This window comes from Astyanax mexicanus, chromosome 18 (assembly GCF_023375975.1).
Source record: "Astyanax mexicanus isolate ESR-SI-001 chromosome 18, AstMex3_surface, whole genome shotgun sequence".
NCBI classification, from domain to species: Eukaryota; Metazoa; Chordata; class Actinopteri; order Characiformes; family Acestrorhamphidae; genus Astyanax; species Astyanax mexicanus.
In genome coordinates this window covers 27,010,613-27,026,929 of record NC_064425.1, presented here as the reverse complement: position 1 = coordinate 27,026,929, position 16,317 = coordinate 27,010,613, and the positions used below count along the sequence as shown (strand labels likewise).

The 16,317-nt window shown below is 37.1% G+C and overlaps 2 protein-coding genes across 9 annotated transcripts in view; both read right to left on the bottom strand.

Moving 5' to 3' along the window:
- Window positions 1-213: 213 nt before the first annotated feature.
- On the bottom strand, window positions 214-13,284 carry LOC125782587 (antigen WC1.1-like). The gene is made up of 15 exons (XM_049467051.1): window positions 13,203-13,284; window positions 12,545-12,868; window positions 12,024-12,359; window positions 11,558-11,863; window positions 10,960-11,028; window positions 9,587-9,895; window positions 8,944-9,102; window positions 8,722-8,814; window positions 7,857-7,907; window positions 4,024-4,123; window positions 3,698-3,762; window positions 3,556-3,579; window positions 3,374-3,434; window positions 3,205-3,286; window positions 214-1,338 (listed from the first exon to the last, which is right to left on the bottom strand). The coding sequence occupies exons 1-9, from the start codon at window positions 13,249-13,251 to the stop codon at window positions 7,894-7,896; spliced, it is 1,659 nt and encodes a 552-aa protein (XP_049323008.1). The 5' UTR covers window positions 13,252-13,284; the 3' UTR covers window positions 214-1,338; window positions 3,205-3,286; window positions 3,374-3,434; window positions 3,556-3,579; window positions 3,698-3,762; window positions 4,024-4,123; window positions 7,857-7,893.
- LOC111189390 (deleted in malignant brain tumors 1 protein-like) overlaps window positions 13,165-16,317 on the bottom strand; it is a 17,052-nt gene continuing 13,899 nt past the window's right edge. For 6 of the 8 annotated variants that reach the window (XM_049467049.1, XM_049467045.1, XM_049467044.1 and 3 more), the window contains 4 exons: window positions 15,615-15,905; window positions 14,439-14,741; window positions 13,402-13,715; window positions 13,165-13,271 (listed from right to left, as the gene is read on the bottom strand). In XM_049467049.1, the coding sequence (XP_049323006.1) occupies window positions 13,447-13,715; window positions 14,439-14,741; window positions 15,615-15,905 (863 nt within the window). In that variant the 3' untranslated portion in view covers window positions 13,165-13,271; window positions 13,402-13,446. Of the gene's footprint in view, window positions 13,272-13,391; window positions 13,716-14,438; window positions 14,742-15,614; window positions 15,906-16,001; window positions 16,301-16,317 lie in introns of those variants that run through there. The other 2 variants (XR_007425307.1, XR_007425308.1) reach the window with 2 other exon arrangements.

The following is a 16,317-nucleotide window of genomic DNA, read 5'->3' as shown; positions in this document are numbered from 1 at the left end:
AATGGCATAAACTTATCCAAAAGCAGTGTGTAAGACTGGTGGAGGAGAACATGCAAAGATGCATGAAAACCATTTTTTCCCCCAGAGCTGTATGTTTAACTACTTGGTCTCAGTCTTCAACTGAGCACAGCAGAAACTAAAGGAGCAGTTCTGACACACTGAATATATACATACACATTCACCCCACCCTCAGGAGAAATACAGTACCTGCGCACTCCCAAACTAAACCCTATTGTGAAGCGATTAGCTTTATCTATGGAGTAATGCATTTTTTCTTCATGACATCAGGAAAATACAGTATTCTTTGCTTAAATGACTCAGGTGGGAGCAGCTAATCATTTTACGTATTGCATTCCCCATCAAAAACATGTGATAAGAATATTATAACCAACTTACAATAAATACAGAAATACAGTAACATGTTCATAACAAACAGCTCTGGAAAAAAATAAAGAGACCACTTTAGTTTCTGAATCAAGTTTCTCAGATTTTGCAATTTATAGGTATATGTTTAAGTAAAATGAATATTGCTGTTTTATTTTATAAACTATGGACAACATTTCTCCCAAATTCCAAATAAAAATATTTTAATTTAGAGCATTTATTTGCAGAAAATTATAAACAGCTGAAATACCAAAAAAAGATGCAGTTCAGCTTTGTTTGTTGTTTGATGGCTTGTGATCATCCATCTTCCTCTTGATTATATTCAATTTGGTAAAAATTGGTAAAATCAAAGAAATTGATCATTTTTAAGTGGTCTCTATTTTTTTCAGAGCTGTATGTAGGCAACAGGCTATGCTACACAATCACTTGCCTTAAGCTGAGAGAAGCTCTGCACCTCTGAGGAGTCATGTGGTTCACCTTCTGAATTTGATGGCAATGACATTCCCTCAAACTGGCAGTGTAGTTCAACATGTCACTGAGAACACAATAACACAAAGTTCAATATGTGAATAAGAGCTTAGGTTCTCTGCCCAAACCCAACCCAAGGTCTGACCTGGCTCGAGATTTCCCACCACTTTCCTCAGGTTCCTCGGGCTAAAGAAAGTTATTTTCATTTTATATAAAGCTATGAATCAAAATATAGCAGAAACAAATCAAACTGTTTTTAAAAAAAGTTGCACAAGTGCAAAGTGCACACTGTCCATATTACGCACTTCACCTGCCGCTGCGCTTTCCTCCAAATGTGCTGGCTCCTTGGCAATGCTGCATCAGCAGCAGCTCGAAAAGAAGCGGTGGCTGACTTCACATGTATCGGAGAAAGAGTGTGCTAGTCTTCATCCTCCTGGTGTGTTGGGGCATTACTAGTGATAGGGGGAGTCCTAACGAGTGGGTTGGCTGTGTAAATTGGGGAGAAAATGGGAAAAAAATATAAATAAAATTATAAAAGAATTTATTTTCTTTTCTTAAACCATGTTATATTATACTAGATTAGAGGAAAGTCATTCAGACATTGTTGTAGCCCAATGTTTAGGCCTTTGGATCATTGTTTGCATTGTTCATGTTATAATCTTTTGGAGATCTGTTCCTAATAATTAATAATATTTTTCTTAAATAATAGGTCTTATTCATTCTTCACTCATTCTAAACAGAACGAAAATGTTTTTTAAAAGCTCGGTTTTAATGCTCTACTTACTCAAAAAAGGCCAGGTTTAATTCGGGCTTTGGCTCAAAATGACAGTGTATGGGGCAGGTTGGGTCGAGCTCTAATGTGAATCCTTATACTGCATTCCATCTGAAGTAGGAATTCAGAACTGGAAATTTCCAAGTTCTAAGTAGAACATTTCAACTGGAATAAACCCACAAGTTCAGAACGCAAGATGGCTGCACCAAACATCAACAGTAGTAAAAGCAGTAGTATTTTACGTTTCATTAGCACGTCTAGCTGTTCATGTTTCCATTGTGTGTGTGAATGTGCGTCTGGTATCGCTGACAATGCAAAAAATGATAACCTGGGACATATAATGTGGGACATTTTTTGGTTACATTTGCTATAAAACACTGGTACATGATTAATAATTAAGTTGTAGTAAACATGAAAGTCTTTAGCTTATTTTATAATTCCCTCTGGAAAAAAAGAAAACAAGGGTAAAATATGTATACACATGTAGATTACAAATAGTGTTAACCTATAAATTTAAATTATTTTCTGTGCCTTTTCTATGCTTTCGCAGCACATTTTAATGACCATAGCGTGTTTAAAACATCAGAGTAGACAAGAATGTATATCAAAACTGATTATAGTAGGCCTATATTTACATTAAATATATTTAAATAATTAAAAAAAAAAAACATTTATTTAAGCAATGCTAAGACACAATCTTCAATAATAAAATGTGTCAAATTCTGAGCGCTCCATAATGTAGGGCTAAATTACTTCACTCTGCACTGATGTATTAATCAGCTCAGGCCCATTTTAAACACTGATAAACATTTCTAATGTTTAACCTGTAAACAGTATTTCACACTTTCATCAAACATGATATAGAATCTTCTGTTTAAAACTTTGAACAGAATCAATTTTTAAATAAACTAATTTGGCATATATCTGGCTGTCAGGGAATATGTTTAGGTTGTGTCTATATTGTGTAGATTCTTTATTTTTTAACAGCTTTTAAATGCATCTGTTTAAATGTTGCCTTCTTGTCACCATTACTGGTAATTTACTTGCATATATAACCAATATGCTTCCCAAAGAGTGGAAGAGAGCAAGAGCTTAATTACAGCCTAAACACCTAGATTTTTCTCTGTGAATTTACAGTTATATTCCATCTGAAACTCCAATCAAGTTATCAAATTATTTTTTAAATAGCTTTTCTCAGTCGATAAACGGAGTCGATAAACAGAGTCAATAAATGGAAACACAAAGATCACAAAGAGTAAATTTGACTTTGACTTTGTTTTTTTTTGGGTTTTTTTCCAAAACTTATCCAGGCCTGAAAATGACTATTTTCAAGTTCCTTGACTTTTCCAGGTTTTTCATGACCCTGTTCCACAGTGCTTCATATACACCTCAATAATAGCTAGTTATTAGGCTTATAGGGTAAGACATTTTTTCGACATATTTTGTACAGTTATTTTAACAGAACGTTGTCGACTCAGGTGTGAAGTTATTCCCAGCTCCAACATCCAACATAAAAGCTAAATGGAACACAACGTTAACGGCAGAAGAAGCATTTGAGTAAAGTGCTGCTCATTACTTACTCTAATGACGGTACGTTATGGTCGTCAATCGTCACTCGTTGCACTCTGTAATGGAAGAACAGTGGATCGTAGCCTTTTTGACCTGAAACAAGACCAAAGCTATGCTCAGCACCACTCATTTATTGAGTGTCTCCAGCAATATAATATAATATTATATGATCTAACTTACTGCAGAGATTGTAAACTCTGTAATGATCGGGATGCTTTGTGTCCAGAAATATGGCAGCTTCCTAAATACAGCAAATTGTAACATTGTTACATAAAAATCTGTTTAAATCAATAATTCAGCTAAAATAATTGCCTTCTACAGACTTTTCAGTTTTATTTTATTTTCTTAATTGTTAAGCTTACTTTTATGGGATTTCTGTAGAGTGCCTGCTTTCCAGGTGAGGGAAAAGACATGGCAACAAACATTATTAACTATTGGATCCCAAACCATAAGCAGAAAATCTAGATTCAAATAAGATTACATAATTAGGTAAAGCATCCCAACCTGTGACATAGGTGAGATCCAAATCAAATCCATCCTTTTTGTTACCGCCTTTTGTTCTCAGATACCTGCAAGATTCACAAATGCCACAAATCAGCATACAAACAGTAACTTGGGTGTATTTTAAAAGGTTTTGATGGATTTTAATAATTTTCCAACCTATTTCTAAATACATCAAAATGTTTAATTTTTTTATTTAATTCTCTCTGAATCATGATGAAATAATCAAACTGTAATTAAGTTTAACATTTCATTAGAATCTATATGAATAATTGATATAATTTAATTAAAATAAAAGAATGATGGCCAGCACCCATTTAGATCCTCACCTTTCTTCTAGTGACCTTCTCCAGATCTTTCTTCTGAGAGGCCAGACGAAAGACACGCACCAGGATAACTATCCTCAAAGCCCTCAGGAAGCTCACCACCCTGTTAATGATAGAGAAAATCACATGAATAGCTAAGAAAGAACAACATGTAGATGAATAGTTTACCACATCATCTGAACACAGCATTTGTTCTTTGCACTGTATGATAATTTAATGATGAATGGACTAATCTGCGTCATGAAGTAGCTCCGTAAGTTAGCAAACTAACTTACATAGCTAAGCTGTTTTGGTTCTACTGTCCCCAAACGCCCCATAAACTCGAGCCACGAGACTCATATAGCTTTCATTGCCAAGATTTTACCTGCTATCACTAAAGATTAATAAGATAAATACACGTTAGCCCTGTAAATCCACCTAACGTGCAAATGATCTTAACGCCAGCACGAACGAGTAACGGATTAGTAAACACGCAGGTAACCCTCGCTGTTTCTGAAAGAAAACTTCTGCTCTGTCTCTGTTTATACAGCCATGGTTTGGGTTTAAAGCTGGGTTTGTTGTGCTGGATATTTGCTGCAATATTATGAACTGAGATCAACCAGTGCTAACCAGTGACTTTAAAAAACAAATAAACACAGCTGTTACTGGACTGAAGGGGTTTTAAATATATTGTAGCGTCCGCCTGGACTCTGAAAGAAGGACCGAGTAGGCAGTTTAAGTCGCTTTATTGACTTAACTTAGAACACAGGTTGCTGTAGGCCGCAACCACGCCGAAAAATTAGTGTTGTGTCGTTCATGAACGATTCGTTCGAATGAACGAATCATTTGAGTGAACGAACTGAATCCAATCACTTCCCCAGCTGATTCGTTAATTTCTCAGTTCAGTAGTTAAGCTCAGCAGCGACCCCACAGGCCGGCAGGGGAACTGCTGTGTGGTCTGTGAATCACTGAATCACCGGCGAATCTGGTGGCGGAGACTCTAATTGCGAGGAAACTTGCTCAATGCTCAGTGATTCCTTCACTCACTGAACTGTTATCAGGGCTGGCGCTCTCGAGAAAGAAAAACAAGGTTGAGGCCTGGTAATAGTAATAATAACGTATATTGTTATCGTGGTTATTTTTTTATAATATTATTACTATTAGTAATAATAGTTGTATAACAAGCATATTCATAACCAATAGACAAAGTTTCTGAAGTAAAGGGCATAAGGCCACCTTTATCACGATGATCCTGTTTGGATTTAATTTGTTCTGCACCCACAACAGTGAGCGTATGGATGTGTCTTTGTTTTATTTATATGTATTTATTTTAGTTTCTTGACCTTTTGTTTTGCACTACAGTTACGCTATTTATTTTCAATTTGATTGCACATTGAAGTTGATACTTTCTTCTGAATGTAATTTTTTTATGTTAATTTTGCTCTTAATGTAATATCTATGTTGCAGAAGTTCATACTTATTTTTTGTATTATGTTATTTGTAATGTGATTTACAGTATATATATAAATCACATTACAAATAACATAAGAAAAGTCTCCCGTTTTTTTTACAAGTGTTGTAAAATATATATAAATAACAAATATTGAAATATGTAACTAAATGTTGGGTTTATTATACAATATCGTATAATAAACCCAACATTTAGTTACATATTTCAATATTTGTTATTTATATATATTTTTACAACACTTGTAAAAAAAACGGGAGACCTTTCCGTCTCCCATCTTTTTAGTGAACTTATTCTAATGGTTCAATTCATCTAAAAGAGCTGTTATGCCCATCACCTCGAAAAATAACAAAAGGCTAGTGCTAACTGGTTAACTCTCTCTCTCTCTCCCTTCACACACACACACACACGCGCTTTCCTGCTCTGCCCCTCCCCCTACCCCAATCACAAGCCCAGCACAGAACAGAACAGTGAATTCACAGTGAACAGAATATAAAAGCAGCTTCGCTACAATATAGCTAATTGTTAAGAATTTAAAGATTAGGCTCCTGAAAGACAGTAATGTTGACCCTGCTAAAAAGTCCAGCTCAAAATTTGAAGAAAACATTCCCTATACTCCCTATATTTAACGATATAGCCTCCCAGTATAAAGTACGTTTTTTCTGCTTTTGAGATGGATTATTAAGTAGAGAGTGTAAATCTGTACTGCAGTAAAAGTGTGTAGTTTCATAAACTTGGCTCGACCTAAATTTGGCTCACTATCTTTATAGGTCAGTTGCTTTAAAACAAAGTAATGTTAGCATAATGTAATGGAAGTGTGACTAATTTCATCCCTTAATTTAAAACTTCACAGTGCAGTTTACACTACACTGCAAAAAAAAAAAAAAACTAGACATAAAATATATGCAAATTAAGACAAATATATGTATTAAGCAAAACAAATCTGCCAATCGGGTAAGCAAAATTTTCTTAGTAAGATTTCTTACAAAAAAGCAATGGCAAAGTCTCAAAATGAGTGAAGTAACACCTAAATCAAGCAAAAAAGTCACTGTTTATGGACACAAGAATCAGAATAACTTGATTGCTGCTTAATTGTGCTTATTTTGAGTTCAAATTACTTAAAATAAGGTACAAATTCTAAGTAAGAATGATTAAGATAATTATCCCTAAAATAAGCAAAATAATCTAACACTTACACCATGCTTAGTAAGACAAAAAGTCTTATCAGAGAAGAAAATAAGATTTATTGCCTTAAATTTAGATCATTTCACTTGCTAAGATTTAGTTTTTTGCAATGTAATGACTGTGAACAACTTATTATAATATAGATAACTAACTACCTATGTAGTTATGTATGCATTAGTATGGTACCTAAGCTGTCAGTCCTCTGCTATTCTGAGCACTTCAGAATAAAGATGAATCATATTTGTCAGCAAGTTCTTAGATTTTAAAATGCTATTTTATTATACACACACACACACACACACACACACATATATATCATATACATATATATACTGAGAGTACACCAATTTAGCTGTGAGTAAAGGAGAGATTCTAGTTGAGAAACTGTTAAAATGAAATGTAGTTTTAAGAATGTCAATTAGCAGTATTGCCATTTTATCTCAGTTTTGGTTGTCTTTCATTTTTGCATCATCTGAACCTGGGAGTTGTTCTTTAAATTGTCAATATGTCCATACATACACCTTGTTTTAAATAGCTTGTGCTTAATTTAAATGAAACAAAACTTAAAAGCTGGTGTTTTAATAAATATTAGCAATAAATAATACACATAAATAAAACCATAAATGTAATACATACTTTTTATTTGACTAGACTAGGCTAAAATGTTTTGTTGACTAAATGACTAAAGTGTGACAAACAAAAGACTAAAACTAAATTAAAGTCACCTGTCAGAATGAATGCTGGACTGTATCTGTACTTAATTTTAAATACTTGTCATTCTTAATTCTCTGTTCTGAACATTTTCATCCAGGCTTGCTTGTTTAAAAAAAATAGTTGTTTTACTAATTCTATTATTTCATCATTATAGTGTGTATCCTGCAGTAAAGTTATTTATTTGGTTACTTTTTTGACATTTCTAGTTTAGTACATTAATTACAAATACAGGCAGTGTATAAAATGGTATGAGAGAAGTGCTGAATCAGGGGTTTGCCCAGGATCCCATACAAGCTAAAAGCAGTGTATGTTAATGAGACAAATGTATGAAATATGGAGAACTGTAGATCTTCTTATTTGGATAAACTATTACAGGACTACAGTAACTATGTGAAAGTAAATCTACAGATCTTTCTCTTTTGTAAATTCAGGCCCAGTCCCCGAAGACCCAGCATCTTCAGTGTCCTGGAGCTCAAGCAGCAGCACTTGCCTCTCCACCGTCTCCATCCCCACCCGAAAGAGGAAGATCAGCAGAAGGAGGCTTCCAGGATGTAAAGAGGAGGAGAGGAGAGGGAGAGCAGATCAAAGCTTTGTAAATTGCTTTCTAAATAAGTGTTTTTTTTTCATTGTTATTGCTTGTGTCTGTGTTTTCTATTTATTTGTTACAAAAAATGTAAATGTGGGTTTGAGGGCCTGATTTAAGTGTCTCCCTATTTCTTCCTTTTTTTTCTTCTTTCTTTTCCCTTTTCCCCAAGATCTCATGACCTCTCGCCACAGAAATAACTTTCTGGTCTCAAAAAAAGTAAACAGGCACAGTAACATATTTTGATAGTTTGAGGTGCTACACATTTGGTACCTACAGCACATGTGAACCTACAGAAACTCCATCCACAAACAATAAAATAATCCCTGTCAATCATCTTGCATTACTGTTACAGAAACTAAACACCCACAGGGTCTAAAAGTCTAAAATTGCCCTATACTGGAAACTGAAAATACTGGTAGTGCCCTATGATAGTGAATATTAAAGTTGCAATAAAAGAGCAATACATAGAACAATAAAAAGCAAAGAAAACTAAAATTATTGTTAAAAGTTTTTTTATCCAATAGCTTTTATAAATACATTTTATTGAATGAGAAGATACATTATTCAGAACATTATTCAGTGGGAAGAAAAGATTGGTGTAATTTATTAACAAAGGAAGAAAATCTACAAAAACACTAAATATTTAAACACTAAAATATAACAATATGAAAAGAGAGTTATCTGACAAGTATTTGATTAACTGCTACATTATTTCTGTAAAGACCAGACATTTCTGCTTTGAGAGAAAAAAAAAACATTTTACTCTTACTTTCAGTTGAGACAGTAATTCTTTTAGGGATGAGCCTGGTGTCAACCTCCTCATAGACAGGCTCAGCTGAAGTCTTCCTCCTCTTAGAGATCACTGTGAGAGAGACAGAGAGAAACATGGAGTCAGTTCAGTAGAAGAGAAGACTGATGACAGATTGAAGTACTAATGATGATTAGAGAAAGTACAGAAAGTGGATTGTAGATGATCTCTGAATCCCCCTACCTCTCCTGAGCACTCTGTTCTGATAAAACAGCACAACCAGAAGCACTAAGGCCAGGAAGAGCACATATCCCAGAACCAGGAGAGACACTGGATAGATGGAGGGAACAGCTGCTGGAGGAGTTTGTGGAAGTATGATTCTTCTTGTCTGTGGTTGAGAATCTAAGAAACAAATATACAAAATGTATAGACAATTTATACATGAACACAGTCCTTTTATTGGATGTGAATAATTTTGTGATGAATATTATGGAAGATGACATATGAAATGTCTATAAACACAGAATGATCTAGACAGACTGGTGCAAAGCACATACAGACTCTCACTATTGTTACTTTCTATCCTTCCCAAAAACATTACAATTATTAAATGATGGAAACCAAATGTGTGTGACCAACATTATGATCAACAATAGTTACCGAAGTTGCTATCAAGCCTGTTTACAATGGAGAAAAGTGGTCCCTGACCTTGCAAGACAAAATGTCCCATCTGTCCTCTTTTATTATTTAAAGGCAAAGTATGATACAGGAAGCCTAGTGAGTGAGCATAAAATAACAATGTGATGTAAGTATTTTTCTCAAGCATGTGTAAAGTTTCTGTAACAGTTAGGAGGCAAATATATTCAGTTGTGTCTGTTCCTCTGACCTCCACAAGTGACTCCAGCACTATGGGAGCAGTCAGTGTGGTTCTTCAGGGAATGAGGACAGTCCCACAGGTGAATCTCATTCCCTCTACACTTCACTCTGTTCATCCAGATAGTTCCTCCACCAGAACCATCAGCAGCTCTTCTATTAGCACTCAGCGCCGGCCCACAACCCAGCTGCCTGCAGACTACCTGAGCATCCCTGATGTCCCAGAGGTCACCACATACAGACCCCCATGTTTTATTATGATACACCTGCAGCCATCCAGAACAGCTTCCTACTCCTCCCCTCAGCCTCAGAGGAATGTGCTCTACAAACACACCACAGAGGGAAAAAGATGATTATCCATCAAAGTCTTACAAACATTTACAACAGTCGTATATACTGTATGATGAAATATGTTCTTATAGAGATGTGGTAAACCACAAAAAAGCATTGTAAGATGAAAAATATATACAAGCAGAAGAGAGCAGGAGAAAAAAAAACAGAAGTAGCCATAGTAAAAAAAAAAGCACTTACCTTGTTTTACCGTTTTAGTTGAAACAGTTGATTTTTTTTAAACTAATATTTTTTTTTAATAAGATATTGCTTCTAATAGAGTGTAGTTTGTCTGTCTTCAGCAAGCTGTCTGTTACACCTGTTATTTCCACCACTAGGGCTGTGCCATATCGTATCAAACGCAAAAAACGATACTATACCCTGAAATATCGTGCCATATCACTCACCCCTAATTACGACTGCAGGGCACCACTGGGGTTGCTGTTTTTATCTGTCCAATATTATTCATTTTACTTTATTATTAATTATATAGATTATATAGAGTGCATTAATAGTATCATGACTTTCTTGATCACTGATGTCTGTTACCATCTGATAAAAAGTCTTGTATTTTTTTATATCGTAGTTTGGGGGGGTGCCATATCATATGCAAAAACAGAATTTAATTTTTATTTTGTTTCAGTAGTGTATTTTTAAAATAATATCTTTAATTCAGTGTTCTGTCATATCACCAAGAGTACTGTTATCGCGATAAATGCCATGAAACATCGTGATATTGTTTTAGGGCCATATTACCCACCCCCATCCACCACACCTGTCCTGTCTACACCTGAATTCCTCAGACTTACATAGACACTCTGATGGACTCCATTACCCAGAATCCCTCTCTAAACCTTTGTTAAAAATATCACTGTAGAAGTGTTATCTAAAATATGTTAAAGTGCAAAAAAAATATGCAAACTACAAATAAAACAGTGCGAGCAAAGACAAGAATTGCTTATTAGTGAAAGCATGCTGGCAGAACATGCAGTCAAAAAGAAAGAAAATGTAGTTTATCAAAGACATGATCATTTTGATAATGATAAGTTTTCTTACTTGAGCACGGTCTCTCATGAGGAGATGAATCACACAGCCAAATTGTCAAATCTAGTGTATTTCCATTCTCTGTGGTAGGACAAAAAATCAAATATTATGAAATTCCAATTACAAACTACATTAGTTCTAGCATTCTTTAAAGGGATAGTTCGGTATTTTTGACATGAGTCTGTATGGCATCATCATAACCAGTGTCGTGCATCCACACTGACTTACCCCCCACAGCATCCTGTGAGCCGAGTTCTTGTCCAGTTTAGGTCAAAGCGAAAGTAGGTCAAATACGAAATGAGAGAAAGTAGGACCCAAGTGATTTACGAGGCGTGACTTTTGCAGGGTTAGTTTTTTGTGATGTAAATAAATCACTCTTTTGAACACGTACTGCTTTGGGAAGAAAAAGGAGTTATTTTCCTGACCCCAGCAAACATGCCGGACTACTTTCGCTTTGACCTAAACTGGACAAGAACTCGGCTCACAGGACGCTGTGGGGGGTAAGTCAGTGTGGATGCACGACACTGGTTATGATGATGCCATACAGACTCATGTCAAAAATACCGAACTATCCCTTTAAAGTCTTTAACACCTCATCATATCTGCCTACCTGAGCAGGTAATGCAAGCAACCTCATTGCGATTATCACACCTGTTCTCCCCCCAGGAAGAAGATGGACAGTGCCACAGAGTGGAGTCATGTTTCCTACATTTTACATTATCCAGCCAGTTAGGAGCTGATTCCACTCTTGCTTTAGACCAAGACTCACTGCCAGTTCTTCCACAGTTCAGCTCTCGACAGATCAATTTTGCCGTTTCATCAGTCATCCCATTTACACACACATTCCCCCAGGTTCCATTATAGTACACCTCCAGATTCCCCTCACAGCCCTCAGTCAGTCTGATCTCTTTATACTCTGGCGGGAGAAAGATAGCTAGCTAGTTATGCACATTGATTTAAACGTGCAAAAGTTTCTTCTTTAATTATTCAAAATGTACCTCCAGTTGTACATAGATAGGGCATTGGTACTTGATTACAAGATCATTACAAACTGAGCAATTCAAGATACGAAGTACCTGAGCACACGACTCCTACATCATCCTTGTGTCCACATTCATCCTCTCCACACAGCTGATATCTGCAGTTCCACAGAGACGCCTCGTTCCCCTCACACTCCACCTCATTCAGCCAAATGGGTCCAGTTCCAGATCCAAACCGGGCTGGTACTGGTACTGGAGCACTGAGGGCGACTCCACACTGCAGCTGTCTGCAGACCACCTGCGCATCCTCAATATCCCACAATTCATCACTCACTGTCCCCCATGATCCACTGTGGAAAACCTCCAGCTTTCCTGCACAGTCTCCCCCAGAACCAACCAGCCTGATGGAGCTGTGGACTGTGTTAGATGTACCTAAAATTTACACAAATACAAAAGATGTTTTCAAACTCCTTTCACAAGATATGTGTTGTGTATATGTACTCATATTTGCCAAATAATTATTCTCAAATGTTCAAAAATATGGATAATAGAGGCACTTTTGCATGTTATCATACATACAAATAAAATTATACATTTATTAACTGTGCAATGCTTACCAGAGCAGGTGATGTAGAGCTGTACTGTGGAGCTGCAGTTAACTGCTTGTGAGCTGCTGCAGTTCCTCAGATGAGCTTCACTCCCAGAGCAGTTGAAACCCGTCACACACATGTAGCTGTGTTCAGGACTGGATGAAGAGGAGCTGGAGGTGTTGAGTACAGAACCACAGCCCAGTTGTCTGCAGACCACAGAGGCCTCAGACTCACTCCAGGAGTCCAGCAGAACTCTCCTCCAGTCCTGCCTGAAGAACACCTCCACCTCCCCCTCACACTCCATCCCTCCAGACAATCTCACTACACCCTCATGAGACGCCAGAGAAGAACCTGAAGAGAAAAAAATATATTACTTGGCTTAAAATGAGGGAGTAATAAACTTTCAGTTATTTATTATACTGCAACTGTAAGATCTCACCACTACAGATAACTCCAGCATACTGTTCATGAGAGCATGCAGTTCGACTCCATGATGAAATGGGACATTTTAACAGGTGTGTTTCGTTTCCCTGACAATCAAACACATCCGCCCAGATCCGGCCACTCCCCTCCCCAAACCAGTCTGACCCCAACACAGCCACAGAACTCCCACACTTCAGCTGAGCACAGAGGACACTGGCAGCTCTCATATCCCAGCTTACATCACACACTGTACCCCACTCACTGAGGTACTGGAGCTCCACTCGACCAGAACAGGAATCTGAGCCGTTCATCAGCCGAGCCTGAGTGTGACCTGAATTTACAGAGGAAAAACAGTAGGCAACAATAATACAATACAATAATAAAAAAAAAACAGTAATTACAAACTAATTGCTCACAGTTTAGTACTAATCTAAATCTTTTACAAACATACTTCATCATACCAGAGCATCTTAGTCCCACATCCTTGTTGTGAGAGCAGTTGGGTTTCAAGGAAGGAGATGTCTGGCAGAGGTACATAGGAGATTCATTCCTTTACACTGAAGCTCCTCTGACCACATCTGACCCTCTGCTCTACCAAAAGCAGCTGCTCCCAGAACCTCCACAGGAGAACCACAGCCCAACTCCCAGCTGCACACAACCTCTGCATCCTGCTGGTTAAAGCCAGCATCACACACTGGAAGCCAAGAATTCCGATGAAGCTTCTCTACTCTCCCAGAGCATGCGTGAGGACCACCAACAAGTCTTCGCTTGTCACCTACAGTATAGTATTTGTGTACATTGATCATCAAAAAACACTGCACCCAGAAGAAAGCATCAGATTACAAGGCTAGTCAGAAGAAAGATGTGCTATGCCATGGCTAAACACATTGACAGGTCAATCCACTAATCCACTAAAAAGTGCTGGATACTGTTGGACCCACGATCAGCACTCTACCACATCGCAAAATCACATTAGTGAAAGCACATTAGGAATGCCACACATCTGACATGTTGCATTACACACTGTATGTGTAGTTCCTTAAATATTACTCATCTTAGTCTAAATGAAATAATTTATTATTCCTCACACTGCCTGTAAATCAATGGTAGACATTAAAAAAAAAACATACTTGTAGTTTTAGATAAAAAAATAAGACTTTGTAAGTTTCTTTTAAAATGGTCACCAAAAACAATTCAACATAGTCAAAGTCTAAACATTTTTTCATATGTATAAAACTTTTGCTTTTTGACTTCTCTGCAGCACTCCTTGTAAACTTAAAAAGTCTGGTTAGCCCTCAAGGACATAAATGACAAATCAAATTAAAGGTTTCTTAATGTTTTAATGTCTTAATATCTTTTTTCATAATATTGTGCAATACAGAAATCAATCAAACTGGTGGATTTGTGTCTCCGTCACCTGTCTGTTATCTGAATTTGGTGGATGTGTGTTTTTGTCAGTGTTTTGTGTGAAATTGACAAAAGGAAGTGAAATACCTACCAGAACATGCCAGTCCCACATCATTATCATGGGAGCAGTTGTGTTTGAGTGAAGATGATTTTGGACAGAAGTGAATCTGAGATTCGTTTCCTCTACACTGAAGCTCCTCTAAACACACCTGACCCTCCCCTCTACCAAAAGCAGCTGCTCCCAGAACCTCCACAGGAGAACCACAGCCCAGCTCTCGACACACAACCTCTGCACCCTGCTGGTCAAAGTCAGCATCACACACTGTGACCCAGCTCTCTCCATGAAGAACCTCCACTCTCCCAGAGCAGCGAGATCTGCCCACCAATCTGACCCCTAAATTAGTTTATAAGAGAAAGAGAACATGTACATTAACATTAACACACAGCATTAAGTACTTGGAAACCTTAAGAAGTTCCACAGGGTTCTACTGTAGGACCGATGAAACTAATATTAGTGAAGAACTGATGACAGTGAAAAACTGCAGTGTGGGCTTACACATGGAGTCAATTAACAGTTTAAGCACTAAACACAAACAAATGTACTAATTAACTGCTTAAAATATATAAAGATAAAAACTCTGGCCATGTACCACTGAACTAAGGTGTAACTGTAATTAACTAAAAAATATTAACGCCTGTTTCTTTGTGAATGGGACGTCTGCATGGAAATCCATTATTTTCTACCAGAAAGGAAAGATTACAAAAATGTATTTCTCCATCATGCCTACAGCAATAGTCTTTCTATAATTAAGTATTGTCTTATAGTGAAAATCACTTTTCATCTCCATATAATAATTTGCTTTTTTAATAATTTGACTTAGTATATCAAGTTATTACCTACATTTAAGTACTAGTAAGACCCGGTAAGTATTTTGTATGTGCTAGTTCATACAGAGAAATCACACTGTAAGTTATGGGAACTTAAGCTCTAAAACACAGGCTGTATTATAAGTGTTAACTAGGTTTATTACAGCTTATAGTTTTCTTCTATACAGTAATTTGCCACTTTATTTTTTAAACGCAAAACCAGGTCTGAGATTGAGCAAACAGTGACTGATCTAGTGGTCTTAACCAAATAAAAGTGGGTTAATATAGGTGAAAGTAGGTCATGATTATGGCAGATTAGGAAGAAATGCTATAATAAATAAATTGTGCACAACTGATATACATTCCAACGACAAGTATTTTAAGATTTAGGAGAGCTCACCTGAACAGATGACTCCAGCAAGTCGATTACAAATTTGTTCCACCCATCCAGCTGATCTACAGTGCTTCACTGAAGACTCTGATCCACTACAGTTCACATCATCCATCCAGGCTGATCTTGGTCCAAACTGAACATTTTTAAATACACCCTCCCCACAGCCCAGCTCTCTACACACCACTGCAGCATCTCTTATATCCCAGTTTTTACCACACACTGATCTCCATGTTCTGTTATAAAAAACCTCCACTCTCCCAGCACAGCGATGGCCACCATCCACCAACCTCACACTGTCTGTACAACAGAGAGAGAAAGAGAGAGGAAAAGATGTAGAAATCTGAAAAATCAGACTGAATCTCAAAATTAATACATAAGCCATTTAGCTCTTACCAGCACACACCAGTCCCACATCATTATCATGGGAGCAGTTGTGTTTGAGTGAAGATGATTTTGGACAGAAGTGAATCTGTGATTCGCTGCCTCTACACTGAAGCTCCTCTAAACACACCTGACCCTCCCCTCTACCAAAAGCAGCTGCTCCCAGAACCTCCACAGGAGAACCACAGCCCAGCTCTCGACACACAACCTCTGCACCCTGCTGGTCAAAGTCAGCATCACACACTGTGACCCAGCTCTCTCCATGAAGAACCTCCACTCTCCCTGAGCAGCGAGATCTGCCCACCAGACTTCTACAATGTGTTTATAA